Below are 23,803 nucleotides of genomic sequence, written 5' to 3' on the forward strand. Positions count from 1 at the left end.
GGGTTTGATTCTTCAGCACCACATAAACAGAAAAAGTTGGAAGTGGTCCTGTGGTTCAAGTGGTAGAGTGCTAGCTTTGAGCAAAAAGAAGCCAGGGATGTGCTCAGACCCTGAGTCCTAAGCCCCAGGACAGGAAAAAAAAAAGAAGAAGAATTCATGAGTATAAGTATTTAGATATGTAATAATACAATTTCAAAATTCATAAGCAAAGGAAAAAATAAACATTTTCAGAGGTGTAGCTGTATATTTCAAAAGCCTGCTTTAAGTAATTAATGTCAGTAAGCATAAAATATCAATAATGGTATTGTGGTCTGCAGAAAAAGAAACAACTGACATTATTGAACGTACCAATTAAAGACATCAGTAAAAACAATCTTTTCCAGAATCCATGAAACATTAACTAAAATATTGCAGTCTACCATGAAATAAGTGAACAAATTCCGAATGACTGAAGACTTTCAAGATAATTTTCCTGAACAAAGTAAATGAAGGACTTTTGGAAAATCTCTGTGTTATGGTTAATAATTAAAGCATATCTAAGCAACATAAGCCTGTCATAAAAAAATTAAATGAACCAAAATGAAAAAAGTAGCTAGTAAGAATTTATACTACTCATTTTATGCTAGGAGAATATTGTAGCAGTATATATACCTTGTTAGGAAGAAATTATTAAAAGAATGGACCTCAAAGTAAAATTTAAGTAATTAGGAAAAGAAAAGTAAGTTCAACCAAGCAGAAGAAAAAAGTGTATATGATGGAAAAAAATAATGTATTTGAGACCAAATGTTAAATATAAGTAGGAAAATGTTAGAGAAAAATTAATGAGCCTGATGTTGATTCTTTGAGAAAAATCAACAAAATTGATAAACTATTAGCTCCATTTCCCAAAAGGAAAAAGAGATAACAGGCATACATTAACCCAATCAGGACTGCAGAGTATCAATGGTGAACTCTCACAAATTGAGGTGACTATAAGGAAATAGTATGGATGGCATTGGCAACAAAATTGCTAAGTTGCATGAAATGGAACATTTCCTATGAAACATAAATTGCCCTAATAACCTCAAGAACAAATCCAAGGCTCTTCATATATTTATATTATCAAATAAATTAAATTAGTTCTTAAAGTCCTTTCAGCAAGGAATTGCCCAAACTCAGATCATGTGGACTAATGAATTCTGACAGCAATTTAAAGAAGAAATAGTATCATTCTTCACAGACTCTTCAGGCAAATAGAAAATGAGAAAATACATTCTGACTTTTCCTCAAAAAACAGTATTTCCTGATATCAAAGCAAAGCAAATTCTTTCCATGGAAATAAAATTACAGTCTGCTATGAATACAAATGACAAATTCCTAAAGAAAAAAATATTAATAGCAAACAAAGGTAGTAACATACAGAAGACTCAAACTTTAGCAAAAATCTGGAGGCAGGCAAGAAGACTCAACCCACCAAGAACAAGGCTCTGAGTTCAGTCCTTAGTACCATGCAAATAAATAAATAAGCCAAAACAAAACTAACAAAAACAAATACATACACAAATTATGATTTTTTAAGAATTCAAGATTGAGTGCACATGAAATAAATTAATATAAAATGATATGTAGCAGAAACAGTTGCATAATTACCTTAACAAAGAAGATTCAACAACATCTGACAAAATTAAATATGCATTTATAATAAAATCTCTCATCATATTAAGACAGAATCTAACTTGATTAATGCCTTGATAAAAAGAAACCTTTACCATTTCATCATTCTCAATGAGAAATTCCTGAAAATTTTCCTCCTGTTCCAAAGTTAGAATGTTCATTGTTAGGGATTTTACTTAACTCTGTAGAACAAAAATAAGTTTAATTTTATAAAATAAAACTTGTGAAGGAATTCATAGACATCCAATTGAAAGGGATAAATAATATCCCTGTTTATAAATATGTCAGGTAGAGAATCCAAAGTAAAACACACACACACACACACACACACACACACACACACACATCTAGATGTAAATGAGTACAAAGTCATACAAGATTAACATAAAATAAATCAATTGTATGTGCATGTAAAAGCAACTCACATTCCAAAAGTTAGAACATATTATCTAATTTTAAAGCAATTTAAATATTACCAAAAATCTGAAGCATTCAATAAGTTTATTTTTAAATAGCATGAGAATTGTACAGAGGAAATGGTGAGATAGTGGGTACAGTAGTCAAAGAAACTATAAAGGATCTAAACAAACTGAGGCGTATTCCACTTTTAACAATTGGAAAAACTTGCATAGTTGGAGCAGTAGTTATCTCAAATTGATCAAGAGATTAAATAGCTTCTATTGGAATCTCAGAAGGGTTTTTCAGGTTTATATAAAGGATACAGGATATCCAAACAAATATTGAAACAATTTGATGAGTTAGAGGATTCCAGTTTCCAAAATGAATTTCAATGTGATGTTATTTAGACACACAAAGACAGTCAGTTAGATTGATGGTATACAATTGACAATCCAAATGTAAAACTCATTATGATCAATGGATTTAAAAAAAAATAAAACATAAAAGGGCTGGGAATATGGCCTAGTGATAAAGTGCTCGACTCGTATACATGAAGCCCTGGGTTTGACTCCTCAGCACCACATACATAGAAAAAGCCGGAAGTGGTGCGGTGGCTCAAGTGGTAGAGTACTAGCCTTGAGCAAAAAGAAGCCAGGGACAGTGCTCAAGCCCTGAGTTCAAGCCCCAGGACTGGCAAAAAAACAAAAACAAATAACCAAAAATCTAACTTAAAAAAATGAAAATAATTCAATGGGGAAAAGAATAGTCTTTCCCAGTGAATAATCACATATAGAAATACATATTTGAAACATGGATCAATAGACATACTCTAACATTTGTCCAGCCCACTGCTTGATTTACTAATCACATTTCCTTGGAACATATACATGTTCATGTGCTTACACGTTGACTGCGGGTACTTCACGTAACATCATCCAGGTGATAGTTAAACAGAAAACTGTAACCTTGCCTCATGTATGCATAGAAACTAACAAACATAGATGAAGCACAACACTACCAAAAGGCCAATATACAAATGTAAATATATGAAGGTATGAATATTATTATTGGTGGGCGGGGAGGGGGGAAGCAACTTGTCACCACAGTGTGATTATTACTTTAAACAAACTAAGATGGCCTTCATGAAAGCATAGACAAGAGCTGTTAAAGGAGAATGTGAATAATCAACTAAAAGCCTGCTGTTTTCATTGCAGGCATATAAAATGGTTCAGTCAAAATGGAAAATATTTCATCAAGTAATTTTTTTCAATTTAACTATATTTACGTTATAAGTCAGGCTCAAGAGAATGCAGATCAGGTTTGTGTGAATGTTTTCAATAACCTCAATTAAGTTTATTTATAATTATCAAAAGCTAAAAAAATTTCCACAATGTATTACTGTGTGTCTAGGCAATACACAATTGCCCATAGAAGGCACAAATTATTGACCTGAGCAAGACCACTTAGGTTTACAAATTCAATAGGCCTTATGCAAACCACAACCTTTAAAAGGCTTCCAGAGGTTAGGTGCCAATGACACACACCTGTAATCCAAGCTACTCAGGAGTCTGAGATCTGAGAATTCCTGTTTAAAGCCATGCTTGGGTAGGAAAATCCTTGAGATGATTATCTCCAATTTACCATCAGGAAACAGGAAGTGAAGCTGTGGATCAAAGTGGTTCTTATGAACACATAAGATGATGCTAAGTGAAATGAACTCCATGTTATGGAAACAATTGATATATCACAGTTGTAACTACTTACAACGTCCTATGTGTATGTGTAGTTTCTATTATTGATGATGTTCTTGTATCACCTTCCTATGGTTGTACCTACACTATCTCTGTAATCTTATCCTAGTATATTGGAAACCGTGTTTACTGGTACTGGAAGTAGGAAATTCAAAGGGAATACCAAATTTGAGAGACACAGGGTAAAAAAAGAAAAACAACTACAAAAGCAATACTTGCAAAACTGTTTGGTGTAAGTGAACTGAACACCTGGGGGGGGAGGGAAAGGGGGGAGGGCGGGGGGCATGAGGGACAAGGTAACAAACAGTACAAGAAATGTATCCAATGCGCAACATATGAAACTGTAACCTCTCTGTACATCAGTTTGATAATAAAAATTTGAGAAAAAAAAATAATAAAGTGGCTCAAAAAAAACAAAACAAAACAAAAAAAAAACAAAGTGGTTGAGAGGAGGGCCTGGGTGCCCCATAATCAACCAAAAAAAAAATCTTCAGGTTATATCATCACATGTACATGGTATTTTATATAAAGAAATGATATATTAACGAAAGAAAAGAGTCAGAACTGATAAGGGATAATGGATAGGCTATTATGGTTCATTACAACCATATGCCATAAAAGATTTGAGAGGGCAATGATGAAATTATAAATAGTTTGATGTTTTAGGACATGTTCATTATTCAAAACTTAAACAACAAAGAGTATATTTGCCTATATGTAAATTTTAAAATTAACTTTATACATAAAAATACTAATTAAGTTAAAATTAGGATGGTACAGTATTAATATAGAAGAAGGTGGGAAAAGACTAGAAAAACAAGTGAAAAGAAGAGAGAGATAGTGAGAAAGAGAATTTTCAGAAAAAATATATATCAAATTGGTACATGTGCATCCAAACATCAAATTTTTAAATGTCATACCCTAACTCCAATTAGAATTAGAGGGTGCTCACCTATAAATAAAAAAAGTATGTGTCTTTGAGAGCTAACCTTCCCACCTGAAACCTAAGTTAAAAAGAGAATACACAACAGTTTTGCCAATTGTATATGCAAAGGTAACCTAAAGAACTATCTTAATCTGACAATGAAACCCTCAAGACATCACAGATACAAAGGGGCATGTGATAAAAGCCAAGGATCAGAAAAAAACACAGTAGTTCTATGTTGGATGCATGTAATAGCAGCATTTCAAAGCAGATACCACAGAACCTACAGAATCATAGCTAGGAATAGATAAAGCTATGCTATTTTTATACCTATGAGTTTAGGAAAGCACTTAATTCTGGTGGAATGAAGGTGCATGGCAAAGTTAATATGGATAAATTCTTGGGTTGAAGAAAATGTTCCCTTACCTTGTGATGGACACAGAACACTTTATTTGGTGCATTTGTCAAAATAGAATAACATATATGACCATTTCAAACATATTAATATATATAGTAATATTCGACATACATATGTAAAAATGGAGCCAGGGTAATTGAAGGAATGGGTAGAATTGGGAAAGATGAAGAAGAACAATGAAAGGGGCGACATTGACCAAAAGCCCCATACTCACAAACTGATATGTTGAATGTTCTGGAAATTCGCTGTACCACTATGTAAAGGTAATAAAAAATAGAGGAAAATGTATGGCTATAAAAATATTAAGCATTTATGGTGCATTTGCTTTTCTGAGTGTTTTGAATCAGCACTTCTGGACCTGTGTTCTCTTTATAGCTAGCCTTGGGGGAATGTGTAAATAGATTGAAGGTAAATAAAAGATAGAGAGTTCTTACTTTGGAGAGTGGAATCGCATTAAGGAGTGGAGGGTCAGAGGGATCAATGCACAGGGCAGGATGGATTGTCTCACAAAGATGAAGGTCATTGACTGTGTGCTGAAGGAGCCTCTGGGTGTTGACTATAACCTCAAATGGGTTGATGATTTTTTTTGGGGGGGGGTCATCCCCTTACACAGTGAATCACTAAAAGCACTTCCTTATGGTTAAAAAGAAAAAAAAGAGGGAATTTCTTCATATAAAAATGATTTCAAAACATAGAATGAAAAATTTGTTCTTTGGCAGTCCTGGGACTTGGACTCAGGGCCGAAGCACTGTCCCTGGCTTCTTTTACCTCAAGGCTAGCACTTTACCTCTTGAGCCACAGCGCCACTTCTGGCTTTTCCTGTTTATGTGGTGCTGAGGAATTGAACCCAAGGGTTCATGTATGCTAAGCAAGCACTCTACCACTAGGCCACATTTCTAGCCCCTAGAATGAAAAATTTGACATGTTCATTTTCTACCTTTGATATTTGTACTATGGTTAGACTTGCATAATAATAGGGGTAAATGGGCAAAGGAATAGCACAGAGTTTTGGGAGAAGTGCTTCCATCTTTCTAGTATGACTGTAGCAAATTTTCAAGAGATATGTAGGTATCATTATGGATTATTAAGGTGTTCATCAGTTCAGCTATTCATTCATACTTTTATTTATATTTGATAATTCAATGTTTTTGGAGGTTGAATCAGTAGTCTTTATTAAAATACTGATGACTATGGGTGGACACATGTCCCCCAAAACTCACAGCCTTGAATGCACTTAATATTGTTAGAAAATTGAGTCACAAAGGTAAAAAAGATAGAACAGGAAAACAATCTCAACAAACCAGACCAACTCTAATGGAGAGTTGAAGAAAGACGCCATGGTGACCTGAGTAGAATCAGAAAATATGAAGCATGGTGCCTAATCCTTACTTCATTTATTTAATTTTATGCCAGTCCTGGGCCTTGAAATCAGGGCCTGGGCACTGTCTGTGAGATTTTTTGCTCAAAATTGGTGTTCTACCACTTGAGCCTTAGCTCTACTTATTAATTCTGGCCTTCTTTTAGTTTGTTGGTATTTATTTGGGGATAAGAGACTAGTGGAGTTTTCTACCCTGGCTCACATCAAATTGTGATCCTCAGATCTCAGCTTCTTGAGTAGCTACGATTACAGATATGAGCCACCAGCACCTGGTAATTCTTAAAAATGGAATGAGAAATCAGGTAACTGTGGTTCATGCCTGTAATTCTAGTTACCCAGACGGCTGATATCTGAGGATCACAGTTTGAATTAAAGACTCGTTTCTCTAATTAATTGCTTTAAAAAAAAAAAAAGCTGTAAGTGGAAGTGGAAATGTGGTTCAAATGGTACAGCATAAACCTTAAATGAAAAAAAAAAAAAACAGATACAAAAACTAAGGACTACTGTTGGGATCCTTCGCCCCCAGTGCTCTCCTCGCCAGTGGGAGAGGCAGGGAGCATACCCCATGGTAAGATGAGCCAAGATGAGGTAGAGTCGCAAACCGCCCTCTCCCAGCCCTGCTTACTTACCTCCGGGACCCGCTTGCTCGGGGACCAGTAGAGTTTCTAAACCTACACTCTCAAGCCCCACATCCGGGCGCCAGATGTTGGGGTCCTTCGCCCCCAGTGCTCTCCTCGCCTGTGGGAGAGGTGGGGCACGTACCCCACGGGGCGAGCCAAGATGAGGTAGAGTCGCGAACTGCCCTCTCCCAGCCCTCCTTACTTTAATGAAGGACACTCAGACGATCCAGGGGATGTCTCACGAAGTCTCCGGTTTTAATAAAGGGGAACCACATTTATAAAGGCAAAAAGACGGCAGGAAGGGGAGGGGTGTAGAGCACCTAGCTAGGCACTGATTGACTGCCTGAGCTGTCCTTCTGGCATAAATCTATGTCATGGCCCCCAGGACTGTCTCGGGTTCACCACCAGTGGCCATCTTGGCTGCACGTGGTCCCGAGGCTGGGAGACAGGGCTGGTTAGAGCCACCTTTCTGGTTCCGGACCCGGAAGGCAGGCGGGGTTAACAGCCACGCGGCTACAGGGCTGGGAAAATAGGCAGATCAGCTAGAACCGCCTCTTAAAGCTGCAGGCCGGTACCCCACAGACTAGTACCAAGGCCTTAAGTACAAGGCCCTGAACTGGAACCGAAAGACAGACAGACAGACAGACAGACAGAAAGAAAGAGAGAAAGAAAGAAAGAAAGAAAGAAAGAAAGAAAGAAAGAAAGAAAGAAAGAAAGAAAGAAAGAGAGAGAGAGAGAGAAAGAAAAAAGAAAGAGAACCAACGAGAACCAACAACAACAAAAAGAGGCATAAGTCACTATTTCTAAATCTAGGTTCAGAACTTTGAAATTTCTTTTTAATAGAATAAACTTTCATGTAGTAGTTGCTGACAGGCATCTGATACATTATAAATATTTCCGTTTTTAATCTGCTATGATTTTTATTTGCTAAATAAGTGTGTTTCTATTTAGGTGGTGTACACCTGTCATTATTGAAAACTAGCCCCAAATACTATATTTTTATTGTTCACAAGTTAAATAAAATATATCAAAAGTTTGATTTAGCTTGTTTGTAATGAATCATTTTAAAAAACTTTCTATTTGAGGCATTTTATTATAAAAAGTTGGTACTCATAAATTAGTATGAGCTTAAAATTTATCATATATTTACTTCATTTTTTAGTTTGACCTTCTAATAAATTTTTAGCTTCTTTGATTTTGGATGCTATGTAAGGAGATCCACCTTTGTCTGGATGGTTTAAGAGCATAATTCGTCGATGAGCATCTCTTATCTTTCCTTTGTTGGCAGTAGGGCTTACCCCTAGTATTAATGTTGCTTCCAGTTTTGCCAATTGGGTTCAAATCCACCTCTGTAATAACCACCGCTGAAAAACTTGTTTTGCTTGAGGCTCCATATGCTTCATGGCTTGTAAAATATAACGGCCTGAAAATCTTGTAGCAGCAAAGGTCAGCCCAACTTCCACCACTGCACTGGCCATAGCTGAGCGTGGGTGTTCTGCCTCTACTGTGCGACTCATGCCTGCCCCGAGGCCTTGATCTTCACCATCTGCTATGATTTTGATTATCTGTTTTCACCATGAAGATGATAGTGAAAAAAAATCAAAACTTTTCAGGAGAGCAAGAAACAACCTAATCTCAGCACTCTACTGGCAGCACTGTGTTTTGTGAACAGAATATCACTGATTCTTTCATTATTGAATTAGCTGGGCAGCAGTGGCTCACGTCATAATCCTAGCTACTCAGGAAGCTGAAATATGAGGATCATGGTTCAGCCCAAGCAGGAATGTCTCTAAGACTCAGCAGCAATTAAACACACACACATACACACACACACACACATACACACACACACACATACACACACACACAGAGCTTGAAGTAAAGCTGTGGCTCAAGTGGTATATATACATACATACATACACATATATATGCATATTTATTTACTCTCTTTTCTGCCTGTCTTCTTTTTTGTATTATGGGAGGGCTCAGGGCCTCATTCATTGTACATTGATACAATGTAGGTGAGCAACATCTTCTTTCCTGTATTTCACTATTACTTTTAGTATAGGGTCTCACTTCCTGATAGTTGCATGTTTAGTTCCCCTCTGTGGAGACAGAATCTCCAGGACTTTTTCTTCCCAGATTGAATTTCCTTTGTAACATGGGATGATAAGTATACATTACCATGCCCAGCTAGGGGTTAAGAGAAGTCAGATGAAAGTTTCTGCTTTGCCTAGCCTTGTACTGCATTCCTCCATTATCAAACTGACAAGCAGCTAAGATAAACATTAAGACAGTCAGCAAGTATGATCCCCTGATGTCAGTTTTTATTCCTGATATCTAAGCCGTCCAATTGGTGGACTTGCCATGGATTGGGCCTTCTTAAAGGTAAGAACACTGGGAATTAGAAGGAAGAATATGACTCACCTAAGCTACATCATCATAGAAAGTGAAATCTGTTCACAACAACGTTATAGAAGATGTGTTTCAACCTGTATCTTTTAATGTATTAATTCTCAATTCAAGCTCTTGAAAAAATTACTATTGGCTGCAGTTTGGTTGCAACAATCTCCCTTTTCTCTAAGTTTCTCAATTCCATAAATTTATAATTAATCAAGAAGTAGGAGATTTAAGTGTTTGCTCAAACAATAATAGTCTTATTTGTTCAGCTGCCACCAAGCCCTGCTGAGCCTCTTCCCCTTCTGCAAGAATAGAAAAGTGGCTCAACATATTTTTTTAAAAACTGTAGCACTGAACATAAGGAAGCACGTTTCTTAGCCTAAATCTCCACTTGCTTAATCTTCTGTAATTGTGGCTAATCACCTACTGTAGTAGGAGCAATACAGAAACAATCAATTAGTCTAACATCTAAGTCCGCATGATTAAGATACACACAGATACAAAAGGATAAATAGGCATATTGTGTTAAATGAGTTATGCCTGTGAATAAACAAGGAATCAGACTTGGAGAGGATAATCACAAAATTAACAACTGCAGGATTTAACATTTAATTGCAAAGGAGTGTGTGTGTTACCTTTAAATAAAGAACACAGCTAAAAAAAGTAAATAAAGAAAGCATTATAGCAGAGTCATGTTCATTCACACACTTCACTATGAAGAAAAAAATCACCATAATGGTGGATATTGATTTCTCTCACTGCTCTCCTTTTGTTTTCTTGTCTGTGCTGCTAGGGACACAAGTAGATGAATGACAAAGGCAATGACTTATGTGCTATGGATATACTCCTATTTTAGCACATTTACCTAGCAAGCATGAGATGTTGAGTTCAAATGCCAGTATCACACAAAAAAAATTACATGTGAGTATACGTATGTGTATAAATTTTCTTTCCTAGATATCATATAGATAGATTACATATATATCAGTATATATTATAATGTATTATGAGGTATAGAATATATGTAATGTATCTAATTTATATTCTGTATTATGCATATGCTTATATAATCTATATGTAACATACGTTGATATTATTTATATATAATTTTGTAAATGTTCACTTTACCTGATAAGTGGTTTCTAGCACTTAGTACGAACTCAGTAATTACTGATCATATGAAGGAATGACAGTGTAATATAAATTTGGACTTAGAATTGTTAGTTACCTAAACTCTATAAATATACCTGTAGTAAGGGGTATGTATACACCCAGATAATTATTATTAGATATTTTCATTCTTTCCATAATAATTTTAGGCAGGATTTTCTAATTATTTTATTGTCATAGGGCTTGAACTCAGGGCCTGGACATGGTCCCTGTCCTCTTTTTCTCAAGGCTAATCTAATCATCTAACTTTGAGCCACAGCACCACTTCCACTTTACTGGTGTTTAGTTGAAGATAAGAGTCTAACAGACGTTCCTGCTCAAACTGACTTTGAACAATCATTATCAGATCTCTACCCACTGAGTAGCTAGGATTATAGGCGTAAACCAGCAATACCTGGTCTCTGAATTCTGGATGGGCTAATGGTTATTTTTATTCTTTAGCACTGGGAATGAGGTTTTCTTTTAATTTGCCAAATTCACAGACTTGTGCAAAACAGGGTGTAGCATAGATAATTAATCAGTGCAAACAAGAAATCATCACAGATTCATGATGAAGTATCTTCCTTCTCAGCTTATGGGACCATTTGTTTATGTTCATACCATTCTTGGTGACTTCAGCTTTCCAGTCTTATGACAATGGTGGTGCAACTCTACATTTCTCCCATGGCTCATCAGGCCCTTGCTGCACAATGCAGATCTTTCATTTGGGTTCCCAAACCGCATCAGTTTACTGTTGTGTACGACATGACTCCAAGCAGGGCATTTTTCAGTGTGCAGCATGGCTGTCTCAGTGGTTGTCATTTTGATGATGACTTCAAATGTGGTCTTCCCAATAACTTTTTCTCAAGAAAGTATGGAATAATTTTTTCTTGTCATATTCTGTTGGGGTCAGCTGTGCCTTTAAGAGGCCACAGCTGGCCTTGGCCTGTCTCCTCCCCTCCCCTTCCACCTTTCACAGGAAGAGAAGCCCCCAGCTTCAGGGGTGAGCACGTGTGCAATGGCAGGGGTACCCCAGAAACCCAATCCTTGGGGGGCTGGGCCTCCGCCCACAAGGGAAGTCCCTTGACATCACTTGATGTACAGATCTCATGGCCAATCTGTTGTCCCTCCCCTGTGCCTGCCTTTGGGGTATATCTCTGTGGATTCTCATTTGAATAAATCAGAATCATCCTGGGGAATCGTCCCAGAGACGGTCTCCGAGACCCCACACGCTCGTGTCTTCCTTGGGCTGGTGAGTATGGGGTTCTTGCACCCACACACGAACCGAGGCTAAGCCTGGGACCCCGCTCGCGCATCTAAACCCTACCGGCCGGGGGGACATGAGAGAGTGAGTATGGATCCCACACGGAGGAGATAGATAAGCCCAGGACCCCTCCCCATGTGGATTGGGAGGGCTAGAGCAAAGCCCGGCAATTTGGAGCCCAACAATATTCATTTTTCAAGATTTCCATCATTCCTTGCTACAGGTGTGGTTAAAGTGGTAGAGTGATTGTCTACCAAGCACAGGGGCCTTGGGATCAATTCCCAGTAAAGAAAAAGAAGCAAACAAAGTTCTACAATTCCTTAGTATAAACATAGATAAAAGATTTTTTCCAATGTTATCTTCTCTTGTACTGTTACAGATTTCACCAGTGCACCACTGGATTGGGATCCTTCTGAGTGCTGAAGACATTCATTCAGACTTCCAAAAATTAGAAGAGTGAAGAGGACAAGCTAGACAAAGGACATTGATGGCCTGGCCCCTGGGCACAGACTGGATGGAAATGAGCTGACCTGTGCTCTATACCATGTGGGCAAAACAAACAGAAGAGAGCTACAGTATTTGCCAGCACCATAGTCCTCGCACAACAAAATCCCAGAGCCGTGAGTTGTTTTTGCTCCCATAGTAGTCAAGTGTTGCCATAATCAGTGTCAGCATCATTCCAGGAATCCAGTATCACATCACTCATCTCCCAGTTGACCTACTGACACCTGAGCATCTCAGATAAAGGACAACTCATGCCAAAAAATCCTTGATCTCCAAGGTTAGGGTGCAGAGTTGAGGAGAGAGAACTAGACAGAGCTTTAAGAAGAGAGGCAGCAAGTGCATGTGTACCCCAATAGTTGGCAAGGGCACCTTATTCATAACACAATGCAAATGATTTCTTCCAGCACACCAAGGGGCTTCTCAGAAAATTCCACTGATGCCTCTTGAAAACCTGCAGTCTCTGTTGCTTAGTTCTAACAGGAATGAGCAATCACTACTCCCTATTACTGGAAGAGGACTGGATTCTTTCAACGTGAAAGCCTCACTTAATATATTCTCAAATGGAGTAAACAAACATATCTAATAGAGATCACATACTCACAGGATAAAAATTCAAGCCTGACAAATTGGGAACCTTTTGTTTTTGACCAGACTAATATGAATGTGAGGCCCAGTACAGAAATTATCATCTGACTGTTTAAGGCAATGATTGACTATGAGTCTGTTATTGTAATGGAGACACTAAACTGCTCTGAGCAGTGGTGGCATCATCAGAGTATTTTACCTGCTGTAATAAAGCATGTCAATGATAACATTTGTCTGTAGATATGTATATTAGTATGATTATTTAAAAACCAAGTCTTATGACTTATCAAACAAATCCAGATGAGAACTCACCCGTGACATTAGGCAAAGTGGGTGCCTCATCTGTTTGGGGCCAGCAAATACTAAGTAGGCTAAATTCGCTGGCTAATTTTCCAATTTTAAATGAGGAAATAAATAAATAAATTGGAGAAAGGAGTAAAGTGAGCAATAAAAGTAATTGAAAGACTAGGAAAGACAAGTAGGATTTGATTTAGTTGACTGGAAAAGCATGCCCAATGGGTAAAAGGAGCGTCTCTATTACTCTTCTTAGATAAATAAAAGGAAATGCTCATTACAGAGCATGCGTGCATAGAAATGACTTCTTTGGCAAGGACATCCTTATACTATGCATGCATTTCATTTGATAAGCACACAGAGAAGTGGCACACACACTACACATATAATTATAAACATACAGACATGCACACACTTGCATGCACACACATGACCACTAATTCACACACAAGTGTTCATACACAGTCATGCAGGCTAGCACATTTCTTTAATGAACTGAGGGTTGAGATTTTTAAGACCAGCCTACTGAAGCACTGAGCAAAATTAGTTCCAGATGGATCTACATATTTTGAAAGCCTTTTACTAGAACAATCTGATCTTCACACATAATTTGTCAGAAGAAGAGTTCTAGGAGAGATCATACTCAGCTTAGGTACCTCATTATATAGTCAGTAGTTTACAATATATATTTTCTAAAATAGTTTTTTTGGAGGCTGCTATAACAAATGATAATAAATCCTGTAAATTAAAGAAATGTATTCACCATCAGGACCCTAGAGGTCATAAATCCAAAATGTCTATCACAGAGATGAAATAAGGATATTGGTTAGTAAGAGTACTCTTCCTGGAGGTAAAGTTCTTTGTTATTTCCCATTTCTGGTGGTTACACCATTCCTTGGCTTGTTGCAGGATTGCTCTAATCATCTAAGTTGATATATTCTGATGTCCTTCTGCTCCGTTTTGTCATCACATTCTTGTCCAGGTATGATCTTTGCTTTCCTCTTGGAAGGACATGAGATTATATTTAGGACCCTCTCCTACAACCTGGAGTCATTTATGACTCACAATAAACCATTAATAATCTTTCTTTTTTTATTAACCTTTTTTCTTTATTGTCCAAGGGTGGTACAGAGGGGTTGCAGATTCATATAAGTACTCTCCTCCCCTTTTGTTCCTTTTTCTTTGTTTTCATATGGTTCCCCACACACAATGTAACAATCATAGATTCCAGAAGTCAGGATGTGGTTTCTTCCATCAAAGGAGGCAGCATCTTTTCAATATACCATACAAGCTTTGCATGAGTCCTTATACCATGACAGAGATTTAAAATAATCAGCCACTCGACTTAAATTAATATGTACACAAAAGCTTGGCATTGTAGTCTAGTACTGTATTCCCAGCCACAGGAAGCAGAGAGAGGTGTACCAGGGTTTAAGTCAGCTCAGGCCAAAAAAATGTTAGTAAAACACTATCTCAAATAACAAATTGAAGGTTGTGGTTTATGTCTGTAACCCTAATTACTTGGCAAGCAGAGGTTGGAGGAGGCTAGTTTTGGCATTAAAGAAATAAAAGAAAATAAAAAACAAAAAACAATCAAAAACAGAAACAAGACAAGAAAATATATCCAAAAATAACTAAATCTAAAAGGATGTTAGGTATGACCCAAGTAGTATAGGCCCTGAGTTCAAAACCTAGTAACAACACTTCCACCACCAAGAGAAAAATTGGAAGGACTAGACTATAAATGAATTATACCTTTTCCTCATGCCCCCACTGTTTTTCTGAGAGATGTACAACAGTAGTGGTTTTTATGTAAGATACAATCACAGAAAGATGAGACTCTGTCTTTACAAATTGGTGTCTTATTTCGTTATTTTAAAATTTGTTTTAGGGAATTGCTAGATTCTAAGAAGTAAGTAAAAGCTACAGAGAATTCCCATCCCTCACCTTATCCTTCCCTTCATTTGGTAGAACTACCTCCTATTAACACCACAAGAAGCACATTTCTGGCAGTGGATGAACCTCCTTTGACAAATACGCATCATCCAAAGTCTAGAATTTATATTAGGCTTCCTTCCTGGTGTTCTAAATTCTGTGGGCTTGGGCTAGTTAATGGTAACAAATACTTGCCTTAGAGCATAAGAGAGAATGCCGTCAATGCTTTGAGCATCTTTGCTTTATCTATATAGTGCTCTACACAACCCTGGAAACTACTCAGCAGTTTTGTATCACTTTTTACATTTTCAGAAGGAACATCATTGCAATTGTACCCTATGTAGGGCATTCAGGTTGACATCTTTCACTTAAAATTGTTTAAGGAACCAAAGTCTCCTCTCTTTCCATGGATTGATAACTCATTTGTTTTTAGTGCTAAATAACATTTCATTGTTTTGATGCACTATGGTTCATTTATTCATTCATATACTAAAAGGTTTCATGTTGGTTATGTCCAAGTGTGGGCTACTATGAATAAATCTGGTCTCTAGCTCTACATTTTACAAAACTGAAATTTTTGTGTAATATTTTTATTATTGTTATTATTAAGTAGTTTTATAGAGGGGTCACCTTCTCATAAGTTAGGTTATGAGTACAATGAGATATTTCTTCTGTATTTTAGATGGACAGACTAGCAAACTTTCCCAGAAGGCCATCTACTTTGATTATGCCATTTCACTTCCCCAAATTGAGTTTTAATTCTCATTAATACCCTATATAATAATCTAATAATCTTCAACACCACAGCATCATTAATGTCCTTAGGACATTTTGCATCTGGTTTCCTTTATTTACCAAAATGCTTTTGTGAGGTTGTTTATACTTGTAACATGTTCTAGTACTTTGATTTTTTTATAGCACATTCCATTGTAAGACTGTTGCCCCAGTTTTGATACTCATATCACAGATGACCAAAGCTTGGATAGTTCTCCACATTGGCTGAATATTTGGAAAGTTTTGGCATTGCATATGTTCTTATTACTTTTGGATGATGCTTAGCAAATGAATGGCAGGATCATAGGGTAAATATAGAAGCCATGATTTTGATCCCTTTCAAATCCCTAAATTTAATGTCCTCAAAAGGTTCAACAACATCCAAAAAAAGCTCTTACACAAAATTAGAAACAATCATCCATCTAATTGTCACCCCTCATCTGCAAACGTTTGAGCTGATTCTCTATCTGAAAGAATTATAATGCACAATACAATGCACACATTTCATCGGCTCAATATCACACATAGGAACAAAATTCATTGAAGATAAGGAGTGAGGTTCTAGTTCACTCCCACCATTTTCTTTCTTAATTCATAATGGAAGACCTTTGTCACTAAGTGCCAGGAAGTGTGTAATTGTGAAGTTTAGAAACACTCTCCTTCAGATGAACCTCCTTTGGAGAAAATGAAGAAGAAAATACTGACACATCTAAGAGGAAGATGTAGCCAGGCCCTGTCAGATAGTGTTCTGAGATAGGCAAATCCATACAAGGAGAAGTATGTGAAATGAAGCATGTCATCCTCTCTATAAATACATGCATATGCACACGTGTACAAACATGTACACACAAATGCACACAGACATATAAATATCCTTCATCCCATACACAAACATTTTCCTTTGACATATACGTAGAATTTTAACCAACTAGATAAAGTTTAATACTGTTCACTGTGGATCTAGCACTTATAAGTTATTCATTAAAAAGAATAAAAAGAAAGCCAGGAAAAGGGATGAACATCTGTAATCCTAGCTGCTCAGGAGGCTGAGATCTGAGGATTACAATATGAAGCAAACCCAGAAAGGATAGTGGAGCTGTGGTTCAAGTGATAAAGCATTATCCTGCCACAAGCTCAGGGACTGTGACAAGGCCCTGAATTCAAGCCCCAGGAGTGGCACGGAATCAAAAAGCAAAGGGATGAGGAAAGGGATAACATTGATCAGGATACATTGTCCTCACAAACTGACATGTTAAATTAAAATCTACTTTCACACCTACTGAAAAACGATTTTAAAAATGAATATAAAGAAATATAAGATAGTCTGTGGTTTACAAATTCATGTGGCTTTTGAAAGAAATTATTATACCTTCATGATTAAATATGAAAATAATGGATTTAATTATATATAATTGAATTTCTTAACATGGTAAATTCCTTTGATAAGAAATTCTCCTTGAAGGAATTAAAAAGGGAAGCTTTACTTGAAGATATGCTTGCCACCTGGCAATTGTCATAATTCTTTTGTAAAAATATCCCAAATTATAGAAACAAGAATTTTTAGTAATTATAGAACAGCAACATCAGAATCACATTTTAAACATTTCCATTTTTCTTTCTGCATAAGTACATTTTAATAATGTCTTGCTCCCGATAAAGCACAACTAACTACATGTGAATAAATGCAGCTCATTTTGCGTCAACAAACCCTCAAGGGTGACATAAAATGTGACTGTGATAGAAGGGCAGGCAGCTACCTATTTCTTACATGTCTGTTCCAGAGTATTAATTGTGCTGTTGGTATTTAAAGGGTTGCAGTGAACACTCCCACTGGTCCTTTAAAGCAATTAAATCACAATACTATTCATCATTAAGGGTTACCCTGTGGATAATATCATTCATCGCAGGACTGATATTATGGCACACTGAGGGGCTTACACTACTTTGTCTTCATTAGCTAATGCATGTGGTGACTTGTAAGACTAAATGTCATCAATGACCTCCCAATTGCCAAACCCATCGGCCTTCTTAGTTTTCTGTTGCTAATTGCCCCTTCTCTAGTATCTGACCCTGCAAGACATTTTTTCACATACTTTTCAGTCTTCTTCTTCTGTATAATAGTTTAAATCTTTTTCTCAAAATGTCCATCTTCTGCCTCTGTGAAGGACTTTATTTCCTCTAACTTGTCCTTAAGTAAAAACACCCCAAGATTCTTTGACAAGAGAACATGTTTAACTGATGTATTAAAACTGGACATGTATATGGGAGATCAGTTGATGTTTGGATTAATGTGAAACCTCATTAATTAATTTGTGAAACATTCACACCAGTAGTTTTTTTACATTTCTTTTTCTAAGGAGTGATGTTCCCATTATTATAACTGCTACATCCAAGTGCAAACTATTTTTCTGGTGTCTAGCATTCAAGGCTTCCATTATTTGAAGTTAGGTGGGAAAGACATGAAAGAGAAAACAATGAATTAAAATCAAAGTAAAATCTATTGTAATTTCCTCCACATTCCGTATTTCATACCTAATGTGAAAACCAATAGTGAAGTTCTCTTACCTTAAAGGATTTTAGAAAACATCTTGTAAGTTATCTTTCGACTACTACCAAGTATCAAGTTAAAATATACTTCTTTGTGCTGAGAATTGACCCTGTGATTACAATTACCGTTATAAGTTCACATAAAATGTAATAAATCATTTTATGACTTACTACCAATATTTTCTTAATAATAAATTGAAGCATCTGGGAATCTTTCAAACTAATAATTTGACTCAGTTTTCCTAGGTGCTGCAAGAAGATTTGAGATTTGCAGGTCAGAGGCACGGAGTAGTTAGCTCTTTCTTAGAGTAACGTGCATGTCTAAGAGCATTTATCCAGCCACCAAGATTTGCATATCAGCCAGAGGCAAAATGTCAGAAATATTCCTATGAGCAGTGGGTTGTAAGAAAGAATAACTCCCATACTAGAAAACTGAACCCTGTTAGAAAGGATAATGAGCTTGAAAGGCTTTAGTGAGCCTTTGCTGTGGCCTTTGCTCTACTAGACAGAAAACAAACCCAGCACTTATTCTGGTGCAGGGGGGTTGGGTGTAGGAAATATAACATCCTCCTAGGTCATTTGTTGAAGTCCTTCGAATTACAGAATTACAGCATGAGACACTTCAGTGTGTAAGTGATCATTGCCCAATGCATATAAATCAACACTATGGCATTCATGTTTATACATTATTATTTCACATTATTGATGAGATAAGAGACATACTCAAATCAGCTACCTCAGTAAGAAAGTGAAAAGGGTATTTGGGGAGTTGATTTTCTGAATAGGTCTTAGATCATGATTGGATATACTTGTGTCTTTCAAGGTATTTACTTTTTTAGTTCTTATTTAGCAATATCAATGTAACACACCTGGCTCTTGATCATAGTTCATGTAGTTCTTTGTCCCAAATTTGGGTCTCTGCTGGTTTAAAACTCAGAATTCAGTCCACCTCAGGGTCATTTGTAAGTCAGATGCTACAACATCTAACAACAAAGCCATGTTTTTTTTAAGTATCTCACACAAGCGTTAAGAAGAAGTTGTTTAAAAATGCTTAGCAGGGAATAAACTCTTAGCTCCATTCTGATTGGGATGTTAAAGAGGTAGGAATCAGTACTGGGGCTCAGCAGGGTCAGAGGAGTAAACAGTACACAGACTTGGGAAGTGTAAATGAGACTATGAGAGCTGTGTTTCGAGTTAATTATCATTAGTGCTCTGTCCTCCTGTGGAGTCTTGGAGATAGAGTCCCATTCTCTTGATGACTGCATTCTGGGGAATGGCTCTCAGGTCTTTGAGAGATGCTTCTAAATTCCTGAGTATGTACTTCATGATAAAGCTCCTTTTGGTAAATGCCTAGAGAAGGCTGTGGCCTGCCCAGTCAAGGGTTTCAGTTCAATATCATTTCCAAATATGCAGATATATGACAGACTTGTGGAGATTTTCACCCAGTAATACCCATAAGTCCACCACTTCTTGGCTCACAAATTAATCTGACCAGCAGAGATCAATACCACATCCAAATATTATGTCCTAGTTTGTGGGGCACCGCCCAGCTGACCCTGCCTGTTTTCCCAGCCCTGGGGCCGCGTGGCTATTAAGCCGGAAGCCGGAGGGGCGGTCCTAGATAGACCTGCCTGCCTTCCGGGTTCCGCAGAACCGGAAAGGCGGTTCTAGCTGGCCCCGCCTCCCAGCCTTGGGACCACGTGTACCCAAGATGGTGCCTGGTGGTGAACCCGGAGGAGGTCCTGTGGGCTATGATGTAGAATTAGGCCACCTCTTAGGATTGGTCCCTCAGCCATCCACCCTTGATGGACAGCTCAGGCCTCCCCTCAGTCCCTAGCTAGGTGCGCCTACACCCCTCCCCTTTCTGCCACTTTAAAGCCTAAAGCTCCTCCCAAATAAAGCGAGACCATGTGTGACACTCTCCTGGGCTGTCTGATTGTCCTTCGGTGAAAGGGGGGCTGGGTGTGGGCAGTCTATCGACCTTTCACCTTTTCTTGGCCCGCCTCAGTTGGAGCATGCTTCCCCGCCTCTCCCGCTGGCCAGAAGATCTCTGGGGGCAAAGGACCCCAACAGCTGGTGCCCAATGTGGGGCAAGAGGAGCGTGGATTTAGAAACTTCCAGCAAGCCAAGTCAAGCAAGTTCCGAGAGGTATGGGGATCCCCGGAAAAGATGGGGTAATCTCAAAGTCAGCATGGTGATCCAGCACTTCGGGTGCTGAGTTTCATGCAAACCATAGGACTAGAACATCTCAGACTCCCAGGGCAAAAGGATATGGGAGGCCTTGACACATACCGCCCCTTGGCTGGCAGAGGCTAATCTCTTTAGCTGGGCTACATGGGAACATGTAGAACAGGAAGTGAAAAGGAGGGAAGTTGACTTGGGAGAGGAGCTCCCTCTCGTAGTCTTCCCAATCCTCTGGGCCCTTAAGGCCTGCTTTTCCACAGGCCCCCTAAGGAGGAGCATCTGGGCCCAGAAAGGATCTGTGGGGGAACATCTTGGATGGGAGGGAAACAGCCCTCCCGCTGCCCAGGAGGAGAGGGGCTCAATGCCTCACTCCGATGAGCCCATAGACAAGCCTTGGCCTGATCACCCGGATTCCGGGCCAAGCCCCTCGGCCCTGGGACATGTGGCGGACGAGCGGGGGGGGGGGGCCTCCTCCATCTTGTCACCCTCCTCCACTGGTGGCTTCCCACCATCTTGCTCGGACCCAGGAGAGGATCGCCCTGGGGACAGCAAAGGCCCTTTTAAGACACTCACTCCTTCCGCTCCTGAGGTGGCCTTAAAGAGCCTGGGAAGCATTTGCTGAGAAATGTCTTGGATGGAGGGGAGCTGGCCCCCTGGCTGCCCAGGAGGAGAAGGGCTTATTTACTTAACATCTGCTTGAAAGAGACAAAAAAAAAGGTTTTCTGTTCTTTTGTTGATGTTTGCTAAGTTTGGAGATTAGGTTAAATTCTGATTGTTGTTGGCTAAATCCTAAGCTTTCAGAGGACAATAGAATGAGTTTTAGGAGCACCTCCCACCCACACCCCAGGTAATGGGCGTGCCAAATCCCTGGAGGCTAGGCAAGAATGTGGAGACTCTGGCTCCTGATAACCCTGCCCCCCACCCTTTGCTTAAGTTTTTGTTTGCTGAAGTTTTTTTTCTAACTGACCATGTGGTTCTAAAATATGGGCAAAATAATATCATTTTGCCACTGGAATTCCAGGAAACTTACATGGCCAATTCAAAAAAAAAGGGGGGGGGACTTTCTAAGTGCATCCCAAAGCTTGTGCACAACTGTCTGTCTGTATGTCTGTCTGTCTGTCTGTTGGTAAAACATGTAAAAACTAGCATCATGATTTAAAAATTACTTGCATTTTTAACTACTATTTTAACTTACTTTAAGTCTTAATTGATCTTTACAGCCTGTGGGTGGGGTTACAGTAAACAGCCTGGAGACAATCCTATCTCTTATTACCAGACTCCAAGCCGAAAGAAAAAAAAAAAACAAAACAGGTTTTAAACCCAAACTGATCATGTTTGGGTGCAAGCATATGTGTCTAGGAAAAACTACGAAAGGTTCAAATATGCAGCGTGTGGTATAAGTATAATGATATAAAATCAGTTTGTTATTTTTTATGTCTATCTATGCTAAAAGTCAAGTGTACATCTGATCCTGACAGTTCTTTGGTATAGACTAAGATTTTACTTCTCCATTTTTCTTTTCCTATGCTCTCATAAACTCTATAGGATTAAGGGACTGGAGTCATTTTGGAAAAAGTGCGCAAATGTGGCTCCTAACCTCAATTTTCCTGACCCAGGATTAATATTTTGCTCTATAGGATCCAGGTTGACATGTGTGTTAGCTGCGTGGACTGTGGCGTTCTGTGGCTACTGGGAGCTGCCTCCATAGTCTGCTCCCAAACGAATACCTTTAACCAGTCTTTGTAGAAATTTGCAGGCAACCCAGCAGGAGGTTCTTGATGGAAGACACAGCCACTTCGGATCCGCTGAAGCTGAGACTTTTACATTGTCCTGAACCTTTGCCCTCTTGATTGCTATTCATTTGTGCTCTCTAACACCTGCTGGTAAGGTTAAATGATATGATATGATTTGATTTAATGGCACCTATACTTTGGTGGAGTTACAAAAACTGTTAGGTGAGATTAACTGGTTAAGGCTTCACCTGCCTACAGAAGATCTGCTTCCACTTTCTGACTCTTTAAAGGATAAAGCTGAGTCCCGCCCCGCCCCACTCTAGGGCTGCTGCGCCGGTACCTACCTGGTGACTGGCCCGTGGCGCTCAGGTGTCTCCTCCCCAGTCCGGCCCGCAGCGTGCAGCGCCTGCACCATGCTCTTCTACTCATTTTTCAAGTCCCTCATGGGCAAGGATGTGGTCGTGGAGCGCAAGAATGACTTGAGCATCTGTGGAACCCTCCATTCCGTGGATCAGTATCTCAACATCAAAGTAACTGACATCAGTGTTACAGATCCTGAGAAATATCCTCACATGTTGTCAGTGAAGAACTGCTTCATCCGGGGCTCAGTGGTCCACTATGTGCAGTTGCCAGCAGATGAAGTGGACACACAGTTGCTACAGGATGCAGCAAGGAACGAAGCCCTGCAGCAGAAACAGTGATGGCTCCTCCTCCCTTTCCCCTCCCTTGTCCATTGGTGACCCTAACTTCATGCCGCAGATAGGGAGCCTTCCCCCCACACTTAAGATTTTTTTGTGTGATTTTTTTATTTTTTTTTCTAACTAAGAGATTTGGTGATGAGAGGAATAAGAGTATAATAATGGGAGTAACTATCCCCCCTCTTAAGGAGGATAAAAAGACTGGGGAACAGAGCCTTCCCAATACTCAGCACCTGCCTTTCACACTCTGTGGATTTGGGAACCTCGTGTCTTTCTAGGGCAGCACGAGGTTCATTTGGGGGATGAAGACATCTGTCCCGCATCGGGAATCAAATTTATGATGCAATAAAATAAAATAAAATAAAGGATAAAGCCCCCACTGATGTTATTACAATAACTCCATCACATCAAGTAATATTTCAAAAAATTCAGATGGCCTTAAACATGGTACAATTGGCTCGTTGTAGGCCCGAATTCTCCCTTTGTCTAAGGATCCTTCCCAGCTCAGAGCTTTCCTCAGCCGCCATTACTCAGGTGGGTGAGCCTCTCCAATGGGTGCATGCATCAATAGGAGGGGCTCCCAGGGTTTACC

At 38.7% G+C, this 23,803-nt stretch overlaps 1 protein-coding gene and 1 pseudogene across 1 annotated transcript; one reads left to right on the plus strand and one right to left on the minus strand.

Annotated features, from left to right (window-relative positions):
- Positions 1-8,295: 8,295 nt before the first annotated feature.
- LOC125345768 lies at positions 8,296-8,622 on the minus strand (annotated as a pseudogene).
- Positions 8,623-22,861: 14,239 nt separating this feature from the next.
- LOC125345769 (U6 snRNA-associated Sm-like protein LSm2) lies at positions 22,862-23,490 on the plus strand. The gene has a single exon (XM_048337805.1). It carries the CDS (start codon positions 22,927-22,929, stop codon positions 23,212-23,214), a length of 288 nt encoding a protein of 95 aa, XP_048193762.1. The 5' UTR covers positions 22,862-22,926; the 3' UTR covers positions 23,215-23,490.
- Positions 23,491-23,803: the final 313 nt, after the last annotated feature.

The sequence above is a fragment of the Perognathus longimembris genome, chromosome 2, assembly GCF_023159225.1.
Source record: "Perognathus longimembris pacificus isolate PPM17 chromosome 2, ASM2315922v1, whole genome shotgun sequence".
In the NCBI taxonomy this organism is placed as follows: Eukaryota; Metazoa; Chordata; class Mammalia; order Rodentia; family Heteromyidae; genus Perognathus; species Perognathus longimembris.

What these genes read in the sequence shown, in the direction of transcription:
- LOC125345769 (XM_048337805.1), top strand. Translation starts at nt 22,927, where the DNA reads ATGCTCTTCTACTCATTTTTCAAGTCCCTCATGGGCAAGGATGTGGTC.